Raw genomic sequence first — 16448 nt, forward strand, 5'->3', positions numbered from 1 at the left:
TCATCCCAGCTCTGCTCCTAACACATATGTTACTGTGCATTTTCTCATTAAAGCAGGAGATTCCTTTTAAGTTCCTTTTTGTGTGTGTGGGGTGTGTGCTGAGATGATAGCTGTACTGCTCTCATCATACTTTTGTGTGCCATGAGATGGACACAATGGGATTGCCAGGAAAAGGTCCAAAGATATCTGTTACTAGAACCAGATAATTAAAATGTTGCAAAATAAACGGATTCCAGGAAACTAATTACTATGGTCAGTTAATTTAAGCCTGCATCCTAATGGATAAATAATAGGGGACAGCTGGAGTCCTATGCTTTTCCTCTACTACTGTTCAAAAATCCAGTAGGCTGTTTCAGGTGATACCCCTTTAATGAGCAGCTCTGCAACTGAAAGGTTCCTTAGCAGTTTGAACTGGTCAAATGGGAGGTTGCATTTGCCAGTTGAAAGTGACAGTTTGAATGAGGGTGAGAGACGTGACAGGTGTGACTACTGGGGGCCAGAGTTTGAATGGAGAAGCTTCGGTTGAATTGGGTGGTGAGGGGGTAGATGGGGAATTGGGCTGTTTGAACTGGGCAGGATGATTTGGGCAGCTGGGTGTGAACATTTGAGAGTCTCAACTCGAAGTGGGGGAGCTCAGCCTGGCCTTTGAATTGGAGGAGTAACAAGTGGCAGTTGAGAACCATTTTGAATTGGGAGAGCAGGAAGTGGCAGGCTGAAATCGGGGAGCCAGGCATGGCCAGTGAGGGTGGCGTTTGAATTGAGCTGTTGTGAGAAATTTCTGGGAATGGCAGTTGGGAAGTTGCGTTAGTCCATTTGAACTGAAGCAGCTGAGAAAGGTTTAAGATAGGCAGGGACAGCATTTGGGTTCCTGTGGGGAGAGAAACAGACAACAGGCAGGGAGGAAAAGTTTAAGAGACCGGGTCCTCAGTGCGTGAGATGAGCAGCATATGAGACACGAGGGAAGAGAAAGGGATAAAGCCCAAGAAGAGAAATAACAGTGAAAAACCCATGGGAAGAGAGGTGAACTCCTCATTGCATGGAGGGCTTGATAGGAGCTTGACCTGTCTCTGGCGTACATACAGAAACAATGGCTTTGGTAAGAAATCTTGTCACTGGTCTTGTGCCTGCTGATAATAGCTTGGCAGGTGGCAATCGGAGACGTCTGCTGAAACTCAAAGCTAAACAAATATCAGACCCTTAATACCTGCAAATGATGCACAGTCGACTATTGGCTGGTGAGCAGTCTTTTGTCACAAGTGTTGGCTGGTTTGGGGAAATAACATTTCTTAGGATCTACCTATTTCATGTCTACACTTCATCCTTTGACTGAGCTGAAGTGTGAACTCAACATTTACTGGTTAAATAGAAGGGTTCACTTTCCAGAACTGCCAAACCAACCCTTTTCACCAGCAGCACTTAAAGGAAATACATTTTAATTTCAGTTAAGCTAACCTACAACTTAACGTAAAATGCAAAATATAATTACTTATGTGCCTTGGCTAAGGATCTCATTACAAGCAGCTGAATTTGATGTTTACAGTGTGGTTTGAGATTGCAATTTAAAGCTGGATCGAAATAATTATGATCAGAAAGTTATTATATGTCTGAATATGGAGTCAATACAATTTGTTGAATGCAGATGCCCTGTTGCCATCTGAACTATTGTATTTAAGGCTGAGCTTCGTTAAGTAGTCATTCTGAGGCTGGTTGAACGTTGTGGTTTCTGATCTGTGGCATGATTGTTTCCTTTGTTTAATCTTACTTGACTTTTATCCTTAGTAATGATTAGTGGGATCACGGTTACAACAGCAGCCAGAAGCCCCAACCAGGAGTGGACCTCATTGTGCTAAGCTCTGTTCAAACAGATACTATGGGATGGTCTTTGCTCCAAAGGCATCAAAATTGAAATTGACAGGATAGACCAAGGGATGCAACGTACAAGCAGAGTGGTCAGGAAGCGCCAAATCATCCTTGCTTCAAGTTGTCCTGTTGAGGCTTCTAGCCCACCTTGTGCAGCAGCCCATGGACAACGTGCTGAACAGAGATCTTCATAAAGACTCATGCCTGGTCCCTGGAGCAGATGGTGCCCAGAAGAGCAATTGCTCTGGGATATAACAATAAGCCCTGCTGGCAATGTTTGAGGATACCCACCCTCCACCTAATGAAGAAACTAACATTACCACCTAGAGACTGGCAGCTCAGGAAAAGATGAAGGGGCCCTCAGCACTATTCTACTGTGATAGGAATTGTAGCAGTATGCTTCCTGGACTCATTATGATGTTTCTTTTCCTCCTCCTCAAACTTAAGGCTCAGCATAGCCTGACACTGGAGACCTTTTGCTGTTTCTTTTCTTGCCTTTGTGTTTGAGGCCAGTTGAGAGTGGTACCAATGCAATGGATCCTCACAGGATAGACCTATCGGATGTTTTGAATGTGGGGCCAAATATGTCCCTGTGTTGACAGCTTCATGCTGTGGTATTACCGTCTTTGGACCCATTAGATAGCCTAGCCTTGAGAAAGTACCTGCCCTGCTTTGTTCCACTGGAACAAAGTTCTTAGATGCTGAAATATTTCCAGCACATGCTATGTGACCTCAGCCAAGTTCCTTCCCCTCTGTCTCAGTTTCCTTATCAGGGATCTTGAAAAGTGTTATGGATAAGTTAACCATGGTTCTAAATACTTATTGTTGCCACTAGGGGGAGCCGCACAGACATCACAAACATTCAGAGTCTCTATGCTGGAGAATTGCTAAAACAACTCCTGGTCCTGTGTAGAACATATCCCAAAGCAATAATCCTTTACCACAGGATGTGATGCATGGTCTAGATCCAAGTTCTGAATGCAGCATTGCCTATTGCAAAGGGTTTGGCGTAATATACACCGAGCGAATTAATGAAAATATAGTTACTGGAGCCCGGGGAAGCTTCTGTCCCTCCCCATACTACAGCAGGAGCGATGTTCAGGCAGGCTCTAGGGATTTTACTTTGCAATAGCAGTGAGCTGCTGGGATCTGAATAGCTGCCTCTTCTTGTCAGTTCGGGTTTCTAATTCTGCTGCTTTGGCTGACACAAATTTACAGTAGATGAATGGATAGCTGCCTGCATTAAATAGCTTAGTAGAGAGACCCACGCAGAACTACGTGGCTTTACTAAACGGATGGTTGCGCAGAGCAAAGTGTTAAAGGCTAACTCTGCCCTTGGAGGTGAGGATGTGATTCCCAGGCAGCTCTGGTAGACATATTGGCGCTAGCTCTCTCATCCAGATAACCTGATAGAAATAGTAGCGTGCCTGTGATAGCAAAGGCAGAGCACCGGGACTAGCCATCTGCCATAAATGCAAACCTGCCTCTTTGCTGTGGGTACCTATGCGGGGCAGCTAGCGTGAGCATGCCCGCTAGAAATGGGAATTACACCCCAGCTCCAAGTGCAGAGGCGGGGAGGTCAGTAAAGCCCATGTGTATTAACCAGGGGCGGCTCCAGGCACCAGCGTGCCTGGGGCCGCAAGCTGCGGGGGGCGGCCTGCCGGTTGCTGTGAGGGCGGCCGTCAAGCTGCCTTCCGCAGCATGCCTGCGGGAGGTCCGCCGGTCTTTGGTGGTAATTCGGCGGCGGGGACACTGAAGGCGCGGCACCTGCGGACCTCCCGCAGGCATGCCACCGAATCTGTGTGGCCAGCGGACCGCCTGCAGGTGCGCCGCCGAAAGCCACCTGACAGCCGTGCTTGGGGCGGCAAAAACCATAGAGCTACCCCTGGTATTAACTCAGTGTAAATAAACAGTTGGTTAAGGAGATAGATTTATGGATGCATGCACAAAGGGAGGGAGGCACGCACACGCAGAAGCATCTACTACCTGCATGCGCAGGTGGATGCAACACTAAACTGCACAGTTGGTTGGATGCATTTTAGGCGCACGTGCACGGAGATGCTCGTGTTCCATGTTCAGCTGCAAAGGTTCGGCAGGTCTGTGCGTGTTCCATAGTGTGAATGGAGCAGCGTGGTGCACGGACGGATGCACGCTTGCACACGCGAATGCATGAAGCATTGATAGATGCACTCAAGCTCCAGACCCGTCTAAAGAGGCGTTGCCGAAGGCGACGGGCGGCAGGTGGTTGCCTGGGCCCCGGTGCTACCAAGTCCACATCCAGACCACTGCAAGCACGCGCCAGCTCCACCTGGGCACAGACCCGCGGAAGAGCGCGCGCCTTCGTTTTTTGCTCCCCTGGCAGTCTCCGCCCCTTGAGGCAGAGAGTCTCTTCCATTGGCTCGCAGAGTTCCGCTAGCCACGCCCCTCTCCTTTAGCGTACACACACGAGTCACGCGCTCGCCGGTTGTTAACTCAGCGGGGAGGGGGTGGGGCAGGCTTCGGCAGGGCCCTGCCCCTGCCGCCTCGGCATTGGCTGGGGGACGGCTTCTGGGCCCCGCCCAGTGGTCCCGTGCCTGCCCTGATTGGCCGCGCGCGCGGCCGGCTCTGTCCCAGGGATAGGGGTTGAAGCGGCTCCTCTGAGGGCCCGGCAGTCGGCGCCTGTCAGCTCTCGCGGGCAGCCACTGCCGCCGCCGCCGCGGGATGCAGCCGTCCCGCTATGTTTGGCCCCGGCGGTTCTGATCCCTGACTAAAGATGGCGCTGGGCTCGGCCGCGCTGCCCGCTCGGAACATGGCGGGGGGCGGTCGGGGGGCGCGGGTCCTGCTGCTGCTGCTCCTCAGCGGCTGCTTGGGCGAGCAGCCCCCGGCCGCCGCCGCCGGCGTCCCCTCCGCCTCCTCGGCCGGGGGCAGCGGGGCGCCGGGCGACGCGGAGGAGACGGTGATCATCGGGCTGCGGCTGGAGGACACGGACGACGTCTCCTTCATGGAGGGGGGCGCGCTGCGGGTGAGCGAGCGGACGCGGGTCAAGCTGCGGGTCTACGGGCAGAACATCAACAACGAGACCTGGTCCCGCATCGCCTTCACCGAGCACGAGCGGCGGCGGAGCGGGCGGCCGCCGGCCGAGCAGGAGGACGGGCCGCCGGAGGGCAGCTCCCCGCAGCGCTGCGGCATCCGCACCTCGGACATCATCATCCTGCCGCACATCGTGCTCAACCGCCGCACCTCGGGCATCATCGAGATCGAGATCAAGCCCCTGCGCAAGACCGAGAAGAGCAAGTCCTACTACCTGTGCACCTCGGTGTCGGGCCCGGCCGCGCTGGGGGCCGCCGGCCCCCCCGGGGGCGGCCCGGTCGGGGCCGACGGCCCCGCCGGCCCCCCGCCCTGGACCGAGACCACCTGGATCTACCACGATGGCGAGGACACGAAGATGATCGTGGGCGAGGAGAAGAAGTTCCTGCTGCCCTTCTGGCTGCAGGTGATCTTCATCTCGCTGCTCCTCTGCCTCTCGGGCATGTTCAGTGGCCTCAACCTGGGCCTCATGGCCCTGGACCCCATGGAGCTGCGCATCGTGCAGAACTGCGGCACCGACAAGGAGAAGAACTACGCCAAGCGCATCGAGCCGGTGCGCCGCCAGGGCAACTACCTGCTGTGCTCCCTGCTGCTGGGCAACGTGCTGGTCAACACCACCCTCACCATCCTGCTGGATGACATCGCCGGCTCTGGGCTGGTAGCCGTGGTGGTCTCCACCATCGGCATAGTCATCTTCGGCGAGATCGTGCCGCAGGCCATCTGCTCCCGTCATGGCTTGGCCGTGGGTGCCAACACCATCTTCCTCACCAAGTTCTTCATGATGATGACCTTCCCAGCCTCCTACCCTGTCAGCAAGCTGCTGGACTGCGTGTTGGGCCAGGAGATCGGCACGGTCTACAACCGCGAGAAGCTGCTTGAGATGCTGCGGGTCACCGACCCTTACAACGATCTGGTCAAGGAGGAGCTTAACATCATCCAAGGGGCGCTGGAGCTGCGCACCAAGACGGTGGAGGACGTGATGACCCCACTCCGAGACTGCTTCATGATCGCCGCTGAGGCTGTTCTGGACTTCAACACCATGTCTGAGATCATGGAGAGTGGCTACACTCGCATCCCCGTCTTCGAGGGCGACCGCTCCAACATTGTGGACCTGCTCTTCGTCAAGGACCTGGCCTTTGTGGACCCAGATGACTGCACCCCGCTCAAGACCATCACTCGCTTCTACAACCACCCGCTGCACTTTGTCTTCAACGATACCAAGCTTGATGCCATGCTGGAGGAGTTCAAGAAAGGTGGGGCCATGGGGGGGCGCGGGGCTGGGGCATCTGTGTCTACCCGCCCTAGCAAGCTGGGCTGAGAGTAGAGGGGTATGTGGCAGATGGGCATTTGTCCATCCCCCTTTCCCTAAAGGCTGATGTGTGGATCTGCATAGATGTGGGGCTCCTTCTGGTAAACCTGTTTCTGCCTCCCTATTTATTTGTCCACATATAGGAGCTCCGCTGATGTGGCTCTGCAACCCCCTCCCCCATATCGTTTGTGGTCCACACTCTCCTTCAGTTAGTCTGAGAGTAATGAAATTGGGTTGCTGCTGTAGATCCCTAATATCTTCCGGGCTTTGCACACACGTGCTGAGATAAACAAGGCTTTTAAACTTCATTCATAGATTCAGCTGGGCTATTTCGGTGCCATGCTTGTTTGTGTTAGTTCGCCCAGCTGATCTGATTGACGTTTAGGGTTTGTAGCTCATGAATAGCCTCAGGGCTTTTTGCACGTGTCTTACAATTATATTTTACTTGTTAATGCCACATGCCAGGGTTAACCCCCCTTTCCCCCCCCCGTCCTTTGCCCAGTAACCACAAGCTGAGCCGTGTGTATACACAACCCTTCTAACTGATCTACACATCCTGGTGTGTGGCATAGCATGTGTGTTGGTTGTCTAAATGTTGGATCAAAGCTACACTGCAGTTTTGTAACGTTTACCCCAGGAATTTCCAGTCTTCCCTTAGTTGTGGGGTGAGTTCTCCTGGCAGAAACATCTGTACTTCTGTTTTGGATTTCTTTTGTAGTAAACAATGGCACAGCAAGTTTCAGCTCTGTTCCTCTGTAAAGTAATAGAGCGGCTGCTTACATTGTGTAGGGAAATTTTTCCAAAGGGCTGGGAAATGAAGTTCCAAATTAATTGCATGTTTGTGGAGACCCTTGCTGGGAAACTCAGAGCAGTGTGGATCTCCTGAAGTCTCTCATATCCTGGGAGCTGTGATCAAAGTACTACTGAAAAGTTCAGTCACTGGGAGATAACCTCACTGAAGGACGAGCTCCTTGGAGCACTATGCCCAGGTAAATACGGGAATATTAGAGTTAACCTTTTTTCATGGTAACTCCTGCACTTTAGATGAACTCTGTAAATTGCACCTAGGATTTTTCTAGGCAATAAGCTCTGCCATTTAAATTTCTGTTCAGCATCTGATTTGTGTGCTAAGCTTTAAATGATCCCTATGTTTTGACTTCTAATTTAACCCAGTTACTGGGGTCTAAAGGCGGACTACATAAGCTGCAAATTTTGGATTTCCTTTTGATTAAAAACAAATGGGCTATCTTAGTTAGTAAACATTAGTAAGTGTCTCGTTTGTTCATCTTGCCTAATTGAGCTAGTAATTTGAAGCTTTACAGTCCATTTCCTACCAGCGGTTTTGGAGCTGATCAAGGGGGAAGGGAGACTGAGACTCACTTGTCTCCTCACTCTTTGACTTGTAGATTCTCTAGTATAAAAGAGCTTTGGGAAATTGAATTGGGTGCTGTCTAGCTTCAAGACTTAATTCTTGGTGTGTTAATATTGATTTCATGTTTTTTAGCAATAGTATTCTTTTCTATAAGGCCATTCAGTTTTCTTTAGTTGCTTGACTTAAGGTCAGGGTCACATGGTCTTAAATTTGGTTGAGTAGTGGTGTGCCTATCAAGGAGTTAAAATGACTTTGAAACCTCTGTTTCTCTTACTGAAGGAGTTAAATTCCACTAGATTGCTGCTAGCAGGGGTATTCTTATTTGGTTGTTGGGAGAAGCAGATTTGAGAATTTCAGCCCTTCCAGTGTGGGTGACCAGATATTCCCTGTTGTGATTCATGAGGATTATGATAAAATAGCTATCTTTTGCTTCCTCTATGTATGTACCCTGAAGATCTTTCCATTGTAGTCACTGAGGACTTGTATGCATGGGGAAATTAACCAGCACAGGTTGTGACCCGGTGTGCCTAGAGCAGCCCTCACTGGAAATGCCAAGGTCAGGGCAGGCTGCAAAAGGGAGAGCAGATACTCCCAAGACTGGTGGGTAACACTGAAGTTAAACTCCCCCAACCAGTCACAAACTGTGCTTTTGATCCCCCACATTGGTTATCAAGAAGCAAAAATGAAATCACACAGCCCCCTGTATTTTATTCCAGTTCTATGGCTCACAATCAGCACATAGGTCCAGTATAATGAGAAGTTATTTAAAAAACTCTGCTCACGTATACAAAATGTTCTTCTGACCCCGAAGGGTCAGCCACCTATCAGGACAATATAGGTTTGGATCTTACCCAAAATACCACGCTGCCAGCTAATCCTTTAGTGTCTAAATCTATAGGTTTATTATAAAGAAAAAGAACAAGAAGAAAGTTTTTAAATGGTAAAGCAATCACATACACCTCTACCTCGATAGAACGCTGTCCTTGGGAGCCAAAAAAATCTTACTGCGTTATATCGAACTTGCTTTATTCCGCCGGAGTGCGCAGCCCCGCCCCCCCGGAGCACTGTTTTACCGCGTTATATCAGAATTCGTGTTATATCGGGTCGCGTTATAGCGAGGTAGAGGTGTACCTAAAAAGACTTCAAAGTCCATATATCAGGTTCTTAGCAGTATTGGTGAGTTTGCTGGCTTGAAAGTCCCTCTGGAATACATCCACAGCTTGAATGGGTCATTCAGTCCTTTGTTCAGAGATTCAGTTTGTAGCAAAGTTCCTCCAGAGGTAAGAAGCAGGACTGAAGACAAACTTGAGATGATGCAGCTGCCCTTTATAGTCCTTTTGTCATGTTTCTGGTACTTCCTTTGTTTCAAGCACAAACTCGTAGCACATGGCATTGAAAGTCCATAGAGTTCTGTCTATAGGCAAGCCCCTGCATGCCTTGCTGAGTCATAAGGTGTAGTCCTTGGCTCCTTTCAATGGGTTCATTGTACAGCTGATGTCCCTTGATGGGCCATCAAGCAGGCCTAGTGCTGATGCCAATCTGTCTGGGGGTGTCACCCAGAAACACCGCGCAAGTTTGGAAATATAGATATACCGTACATATCTGTAACTCATAATACAAAGGTGATACAAACATATAAACAAGATGATCATACTTTGCAAATCATAACATTTTCACAGATACCTTACAGGGCATATCTGGTCAGATTCCTTGCTGTTTTGCAATAATGATATCAATGATAAACATAAAGTGTTCCGCAGATTCCATACAGCATCACACAGGTATTCCAAAATAACTCCCCCATGCAAACACGCTACTCTGAGAAGGACAAAGGGTATAGAAGAGCTTCCATATGAGAAGAGATTAAAAAAGATGAACTTTTTAGCTTGGAAAAGAGATGACTGGGGGGATATGATAGAGGTCTATAAAATCATGAATGGTATAGAGAAAGTGAATAAGGAAGTGTTGTTATTTACTCCTTCACATAACACAAGAACCAGTGGTCACCCAATGAAATTAATAGGCAGCAGGTTTAAAACAAACAGAAGGAAGTACTCCACCCAACACACAGCCTGTGGAACTTGTTGCCAAGTGGTGGTGGTGTATAATGGGGTTCAAAAAAGAATTAGATAAGTTCATGGAGGATAGATACATCAATGGCTATTAGCCAAGATGATCAGGGATGCAACCCCATGGTCTGGGTATCACTAGCCTCTGATTGCCAGAAGTTGGGAGTGGATGACAGGTGATGGATTACTCCATGATTGCCTGTTCTGTTCATTCGCTCTGAAGCATCTGGCACTGGTCACTGTTGGAAGACAAATACTGGGCTAGATGGATCTTTGGTCTGATCCAGTATGGCTGTTCTTACGTTCTGAAATAAGTGACTTTTCTGGAATATGGGGGAGTTACTTTGGCATAGCTAAACTATTACAGAGTAGGTATGCCTGTCAATTTCGTTGTGTGGACAAGCCATGGTGTTAGTGCTTTTTCCATTTAAAACTGAACCCCCCCCCCCGGGAAATGTTTCCTTAAAATACCAGCTCTGTCCTAACCCAGGTTCCTGTTCAAGCATAGATATGCTGGAGATGAAGTGCTTCTTTTGTGCCTTTTGAAACTAGCGCAAACATCTGATAGGTTTGGGAAATTTTTTGCAAAAGTCAGAACCTTTTGAGGAACACTTCACTAGGGGAAACTTGCACATTTTCATGGGAATTTAGTTAGTTTTCAGGAGAACATTTTACTATCCTGCACTTCGTTCATTTCCAGCACCGTAGAAAGCTTATGATATCTTAACCATCCCCTTCCTTCCCCTCCCTGTACGCTGTCCACAATTTCTTGTCATGGGCATGTAAATGTTACAGTGCTGTCATAGAGTGAGTACTTAAATTGGTAAAGAAATGACCTGTTTTCTCTGAAAACACATTAGTCTGTCAGACAGGGATTGAAGCTCATTTTTTTTTTTTTTTAGATGGAAACTTTTAGATGGACCCCCCCTCCCCCGCCCCATTTCTAAGCTGAACAACATAGACTGGAAACTTACAAGGAAAAGCTGGAAAAACTCACCTGCACTGGGGCCTTGTGGGGTATATGCCCCCAATTATTTTGGAAGAGGAATTGATGGCTTTATACTTGATCTGACCTCCGGGCTGTGCTTCTGTATGGTGTGGTGCTGAGCAAATTATAAATCTATAATGTTTTGAGACCTTGAATAACTGCTGTCAGATCCTTCTGTATGTGACGTGCACACACTGTTTTAGCTCATCATTCTCTCTCTCTCTCTCTCCCTGTTTGTTTAGAAAGAATACAATACAAATTGAGGCCTCTCCCGTAGACCTAGGGGACCTAACTACTTTTGTCAGTGCACAGGAAGAAGGGCATGCGTATGTATGTAACACTTGCTACTGTTCCTGAGCGATGCTCTCCATTAATGGGAGGGTAGGTCCCATAGACGGGAATAACTCTAATCTGTATTAGTATCGGCTCTGTTGTTGTAAGGAGGAGCAAGGGAATGTAGCATACAAGGAGTTGAATCAGTGTCCTAGAATCCACGGTGGGGAGTGAATTAGGGAAAAAAATCTTATGTCTTGGAAAGAACCTAGTGGACATCTCTCCACTTGCATCCCTTTCCCAGTTGACAAGTGTTTCTAGCGACACTGTTTCCCGAGGCCCCAGCTGAATGCTATCTGGCTTTTGTTTTTGCTGTTTCTTTTTGCTGGCTGATCTTTGCATGTGTGATCCTAAATCCAAAGCGTTCTATTTCTAGCTCCCTGCATGCCAAAGCTGCAAGAATTGTGTTGTAATACTAATAGTGTAAAACTGGCACACTTAACATGAACCATTGTACAGCAGCTTTCATGGTGCCCTTTACAGCTTTGGTATGCAGCAGTTTCTCAATCAGTTTCTTTATATCTGCTACAGTAGGAGATCTGGGGACTTTGAATCTTGTGTTTTGATCTTGTTTTATCTGTTTGCTACTACATTATTCTAAATATCAGAGTGGGGAATGAATAACCTGTTCCATAAATGTAGTGGTAATGCAAGGTAACTGTGTGTTGCAATTCTGAAGCAATGCAGCTCTTATGTTTATTTTCATATTTACAAAGCAGTTCTAGAAAGTGTTTTGATTCCTCATGAAAATCTATGCTAATTAATCTGGATCCTGAGAATTTCCCCTCCCTGGAACTCATGTCAGATTTAACGGTGATCTAGGAGTTGTGTTTGGTTTCACATACTAGACATCTTGTCTCTCAGTAGTGCATACGTTTGATACCCATGTTCCTAGTCTAGGCTCTACTCGGTGCTCGGGACCTATAAAATATATAGGGGTGTGTTCTTAATGTAAGTGCATCAGGACTCTACTTTAGCTGTCTTCTCTATTGGAAGGTTAGAGTGGTGGATGATTAGAGCCATAAGGATGCAAAACTATGTATTTTCCTTGTCTTCAGTTCATGTGACAGTAGATCAAGTCAGAAATTGACTCTGTTTACGCTCAAGCTAGGTACCTCTTTGATGTAGCTATAGTTCAAAACTCTGTGCAGTTATTTTTCCTAATTTTTTAAGTGACAGAGAAATGTGATTCAGAACATGAGCTCCAATCAAGCCAAACTGTAATTTATAATTTCTCACATGGGCAGGCTTTGACTAATGGGTGTGAAATGCCCATTTTCTACCAGATAACCCACTAGGATCTGTTTCTTCTGTGCAGTTACTTTCTTGATTAATGTTGTGGCCATAGGCCCAAATAAGAGAAGAATCTGAATAAATCTCCCATGGCGATTATAAGAAGCTTGTAAAACTGTTTCTTGGAAAACAATGTACGTTAAAGTTGCCTGTTGCCGTGTTAATAAAAGGGTTCCATGGGCCTTATAGAGGAATAACCTGCATAAAGAAGTGGAAATATGGAGGTTCAGTTTGGAGTTTGTGAAATGTTTTATTTGGGGGGAGTGGGATGGGAATTTGCCTCCATGAAATAGGAGGCTTTTAGCACTCAGACTGTAGATTTCTCTCCTCTTGCCTCTAGCCCCAGACTGAGATCTATATGAGGGGCAAATGCCACATGGCACCAAACTGCCTCTTGCCATACAAAATGATGGGGGTCTAAATTAGCTGTTACCACTCAAGAAAGAGACTTTGGAGTCATTGTGGATAGTTCTCTGAAAAGCTTCACTCAATAAGCAGCAGCGTTCAAAAAAGCTAACAGAATTTTAGGAACCATTAGGAAAGGGATAGTAAGACAGAAAATATCATAATGCCACTATATAAATCCATCTTATGCCCACACGTTGCATACTGAGTGCAGTACTGATCACCCCATCTCAAAAAAGATGTATATTAGAATTGGAAAAGGTACAGAGAAGGGCACCAAAAATGATTAAGGGTGTGAAACAGCTTTCATATGAGGAGAGATTAAAAAGACTGGGACTTTTCATCTTGGAAAAGAGACAACTAAGGGGGGTTACGGTAGAGGTCTATAAAATCATGAATGGTGTGGAGAATGTGTTATTTACTCCTTTATATAACACAAGAACCAGGGGTCACCCAATGAAATTAATAGGCAGCAGGTTTAAACAAACAAAAAGGAAGTAGGTTTCAGAGTGGTAGCCGTGTTAGTCTGTATCAGCAAAAAGAACGAGGAGTACTTGTGGCACCTTAAAGACTAACAAAATTTATTTGAGCATAAGCTTTCATGGGCTAGGAAGTACTTCTTCATGCAACGCCCAGTCATGCAGTGGAACTCATTGCCAGGGGATGTTGTGAAGGCCAAAAGTATAACTAAGTTCAAAAAAGTATTCATTTCATGGAGGATAGGTTCATCAAAGGTGATTAGCCAAGATGGTCAGGGATGCAACCCCATGTTGTGGGTGTCCCTTGCCTCTGACTGTCAGAAGCTGGGAGTGGATGACAGGGGATGGATCACTTGATTGCCTGTTTTGTTCATCCCTTCTGAAGCGTTTGGCATTGGCCACTGTTGGAAGACAGGATAGTGGGCTAGATGGGCTATTGGTCTGACCCCCAGTATGGCTCTTCTTATGTGTCTCTGACAGCTTAGCTCTTGCAGTTACTGTCCTGCCAGAGGCTTCAACTGCTGCTGGACTTGCAGGACTCCTTGGGGCCATGTGCTCATTCCCACACTGTAGAGGGAAGATATGGGTTGCTGCAGGCAGAACTTGCTCTGGCATGGTAGCGTGGGGAGTAGAAGAACATGTTGGGGAGCACTCACCAGTTCTCCTGTCTTCCAAACAGGTGTGTATCCCCCCACCTTGTTGCGAGGCTTCTGCAGGCCCTAGGGAAAGAGGGGAGCATGCTGTTTTGAGTCAGCCCTCCCTTTCATGCCTCCCCATGTCAGAATCACAGGTGCAGGTTCTGCTCAGAAGTGATATGGGGCATCAGGTCCAGGTTAGGAGACTACTAGGGAGAGGTTTAAGCAAATTGGCAGCTTTTTAAAACTTTCCTTGAACAGTTGAGATTTGAATCAGTGACATTCACAGGATTCTCTGAATTTACAAACAATCAGTAACTTGTTGGGTCTGCACTCAGAAGGAACAAGCAGTCACCTGTTTGTTCCTGCACTTGTTTATGAAGTCTGCAAACCCTTACATTCCTCCAATGAAGCAGATGGTAGTGAGTCTGCACTTCAGCTGGGGAATTAACCAGGTTTCTATCTGGCTCCTCCTTCCCTAGCCATCAGTGCTAAGCACAGGTGTAAAAACAAGTCATCTCTCATGGCTGAAAGAACTAATTGATTAGATAATAAGTAACAGGTTCTCTCCCCTCACCCAACGCCCTAAGGAGTCACTGTCAGTCACTCCTTTCAAACTCTGAATGTCTTTCTGTCTTCCGTCTTGAGTCTCTACTGTCTAATGTAATGAATAGCTGTTCACTTTCTCACTAAGGCTACGTCTTCACTACCCGCCTGAATCGGCGGGTAGAAATCGATCTCTCGGGGATCGAATTATCGCATCTCGTCGGGACGCGACAGTCGATCCCCGAATCGACGCTTGTACTCCACCAGCGCAGGTAGGAGTAAGCGCCGTCGACAGGGGAGCCGCGGAGGTCGATTTGCCGCCGTCCTCACAGCGGGCTAAGTCGGCTCGGATACGTCGAATTCAGCTCCGCTATTTGCGGAGCTGAATTTGCGTATCTTAAATCGACACCCCACCCCCCCACCCCCGTAGTGAAGACGTAGCCTAAGGAGTGTTGATTTGTTAGCAGCAAATCTTTGTGAGATGAACATCTTTAGAAGAGCCTGTTTGTGAAACAAATCAGGGAAACGTGACTAACGCCTCGGGTGGAAATGCAAAGTAGGAAATCTGAATTTATTGACAGGCTAATGTCCCTTCCTTGTTGATGGACGATCATGCCACATACTATTTTGTCAGTCACTTTCTTTGTCTTGGAACTGACCTTTGTCCTGGAGATCAAGAGCGTCCAAATAACTGATGTCGGTGGCGAGTCCTTGCAGCACGACCATGGTTAGGTTATTGGTGGCCACACTTAAAGGGCAAGAGATAGGCGTTGAAATGATGAGGGCCACGAACTGGGGCATGGCAATACTTGGTCTCCTTATTCAGTAGCAAAGAATATAACGCACAACTGCGAGATGACTCCACTGGGTAGTTTGACAGTCTATTTTTTTTTTCTATTGATGCTTCTGCATAGAACATCTGTTAATATTAACGGAGGTAACTAACTTCAATCCCTTATATACTGGTGGAAGAATAGCCCCAGTAGCTGACACAAAGGGGTGGAACATGCAATTGAGAATGGAAGGAGAGGGAGACTTGCGGAGTAGACTTCTCCACTGTCCCTCTCCAGCCTGACTTAGTTGACTGCCTGTAAGCCACACTGTAACCTGAGGCTGTGAGAAGTGTTCTTTCCCATGAATATATCTCATATGTATTGTTGATATTTGAAGCTTTGTTGCCCAGAGTCTCTGAATAACCATGTTGATGGATGGGACAGAAGTCTCTCAGGCAATATGATGATCTGGGTCATGTAAGTATTAAATAGGACACTTTACATCTTGTCCTTTTATTTCTATGACTTGAATGAAAATCTCCACTCATTTTTTGTTTCATCTTTTTTTCTTCTAGTAAAGATAAAATACGTGTCCATTGCGTATTGAGGTCTCACAGGCCTTCGTGCAGTAGAATAGAAGATGTAATAAAGATGTGACACACAGGAGTGCTATGAAGAGGCTGATCTTAATTTCCAGGCTCCAGCAGACTGATATGGATTACAAAAAAGTTACACCTTTGTAACATGGCAGGGGGTAGTGTCCATGGACTCGAGTGGCTACAACTGAAGCACAGTCAAATTTAATGTGGTTACGTCAGGGTCTAAGAGTATTCTGTAGTCCAAACCCACAGTCGCTTAATTTGAATCCATTGCACTGTCCTCTTGGAATGTTATACGGCAGTCATTGAAAATTTGCAGCTCTCACATGCTAAGGAGAGGCTTGCTTGAGCTTTGCAGCTAAATTGCCTAAATATTCTGTCCTCGGTGGGTTGGGCAGGACTTTCCTGCAGTTGCAGGTCTGAGCTGCAGTGACCAGAGCTGAGGCTAGGCACTTGAACCGATCAGGGAACCTGTCTCTCCTGTGCTTTTAGTGATCCCTCTGCTGGACTCAGGCAGTGTGGAGGAGTAAGCTACCTAATTTGAATGGGTAGAGGACAAGAGTTGGACCTGGTTAGTAGGCTGGGACAAGGAGCCTGTGAGGCGGGGACTGGAGGCTGGTAGAGCAGGAGGGAAAATGGACTAAGAGTTGGGTGAGTGTGGAGGCTGGGATTGGGACTGGATGGGCAAGGAGACTGGGACTGGGAGCCAGGGTGGGGAGTC

At 47.4% G+C, this 16448-nt stretch overlaps 1 protein-coding gene across 1 annotated transcript in view; it reads left to right on the forward strand.

The window, feature by feature from the left end:
• The first annotated feature begins 4612 nt into the window (after positions 1-4612).
• Positions 4613-16448, forward strand: part of CNNM2 (cyclin and CBS domain divalent metal cation transport mediator 2) — a 156675-nt gene continuing 144839 nt past the window's right edge. The window contains exon 1 of the mRNA XM_065407818.1: positions 4613-6179. Coding sequence (XP_065263890.1) covers positions 4613-6179 — 1567 coding nt within the window. The remainder of the gene's footprint in view (positions 6180-16448) is intronic.

This window comes from Emys orbicularis, chromosome 7, assembly GCF_028017835.1.
Source record: "Emys orbicularis isolate rEmyOrb1 chromosome 7, rEmyOrb1.hap1, whole genome shotgun sequence".
Classification (NCBI taxonomy): Eukaryota; Metazoa; Chordata; order Testudines; family Emydidae; genus Emys; species Emys orbicularis.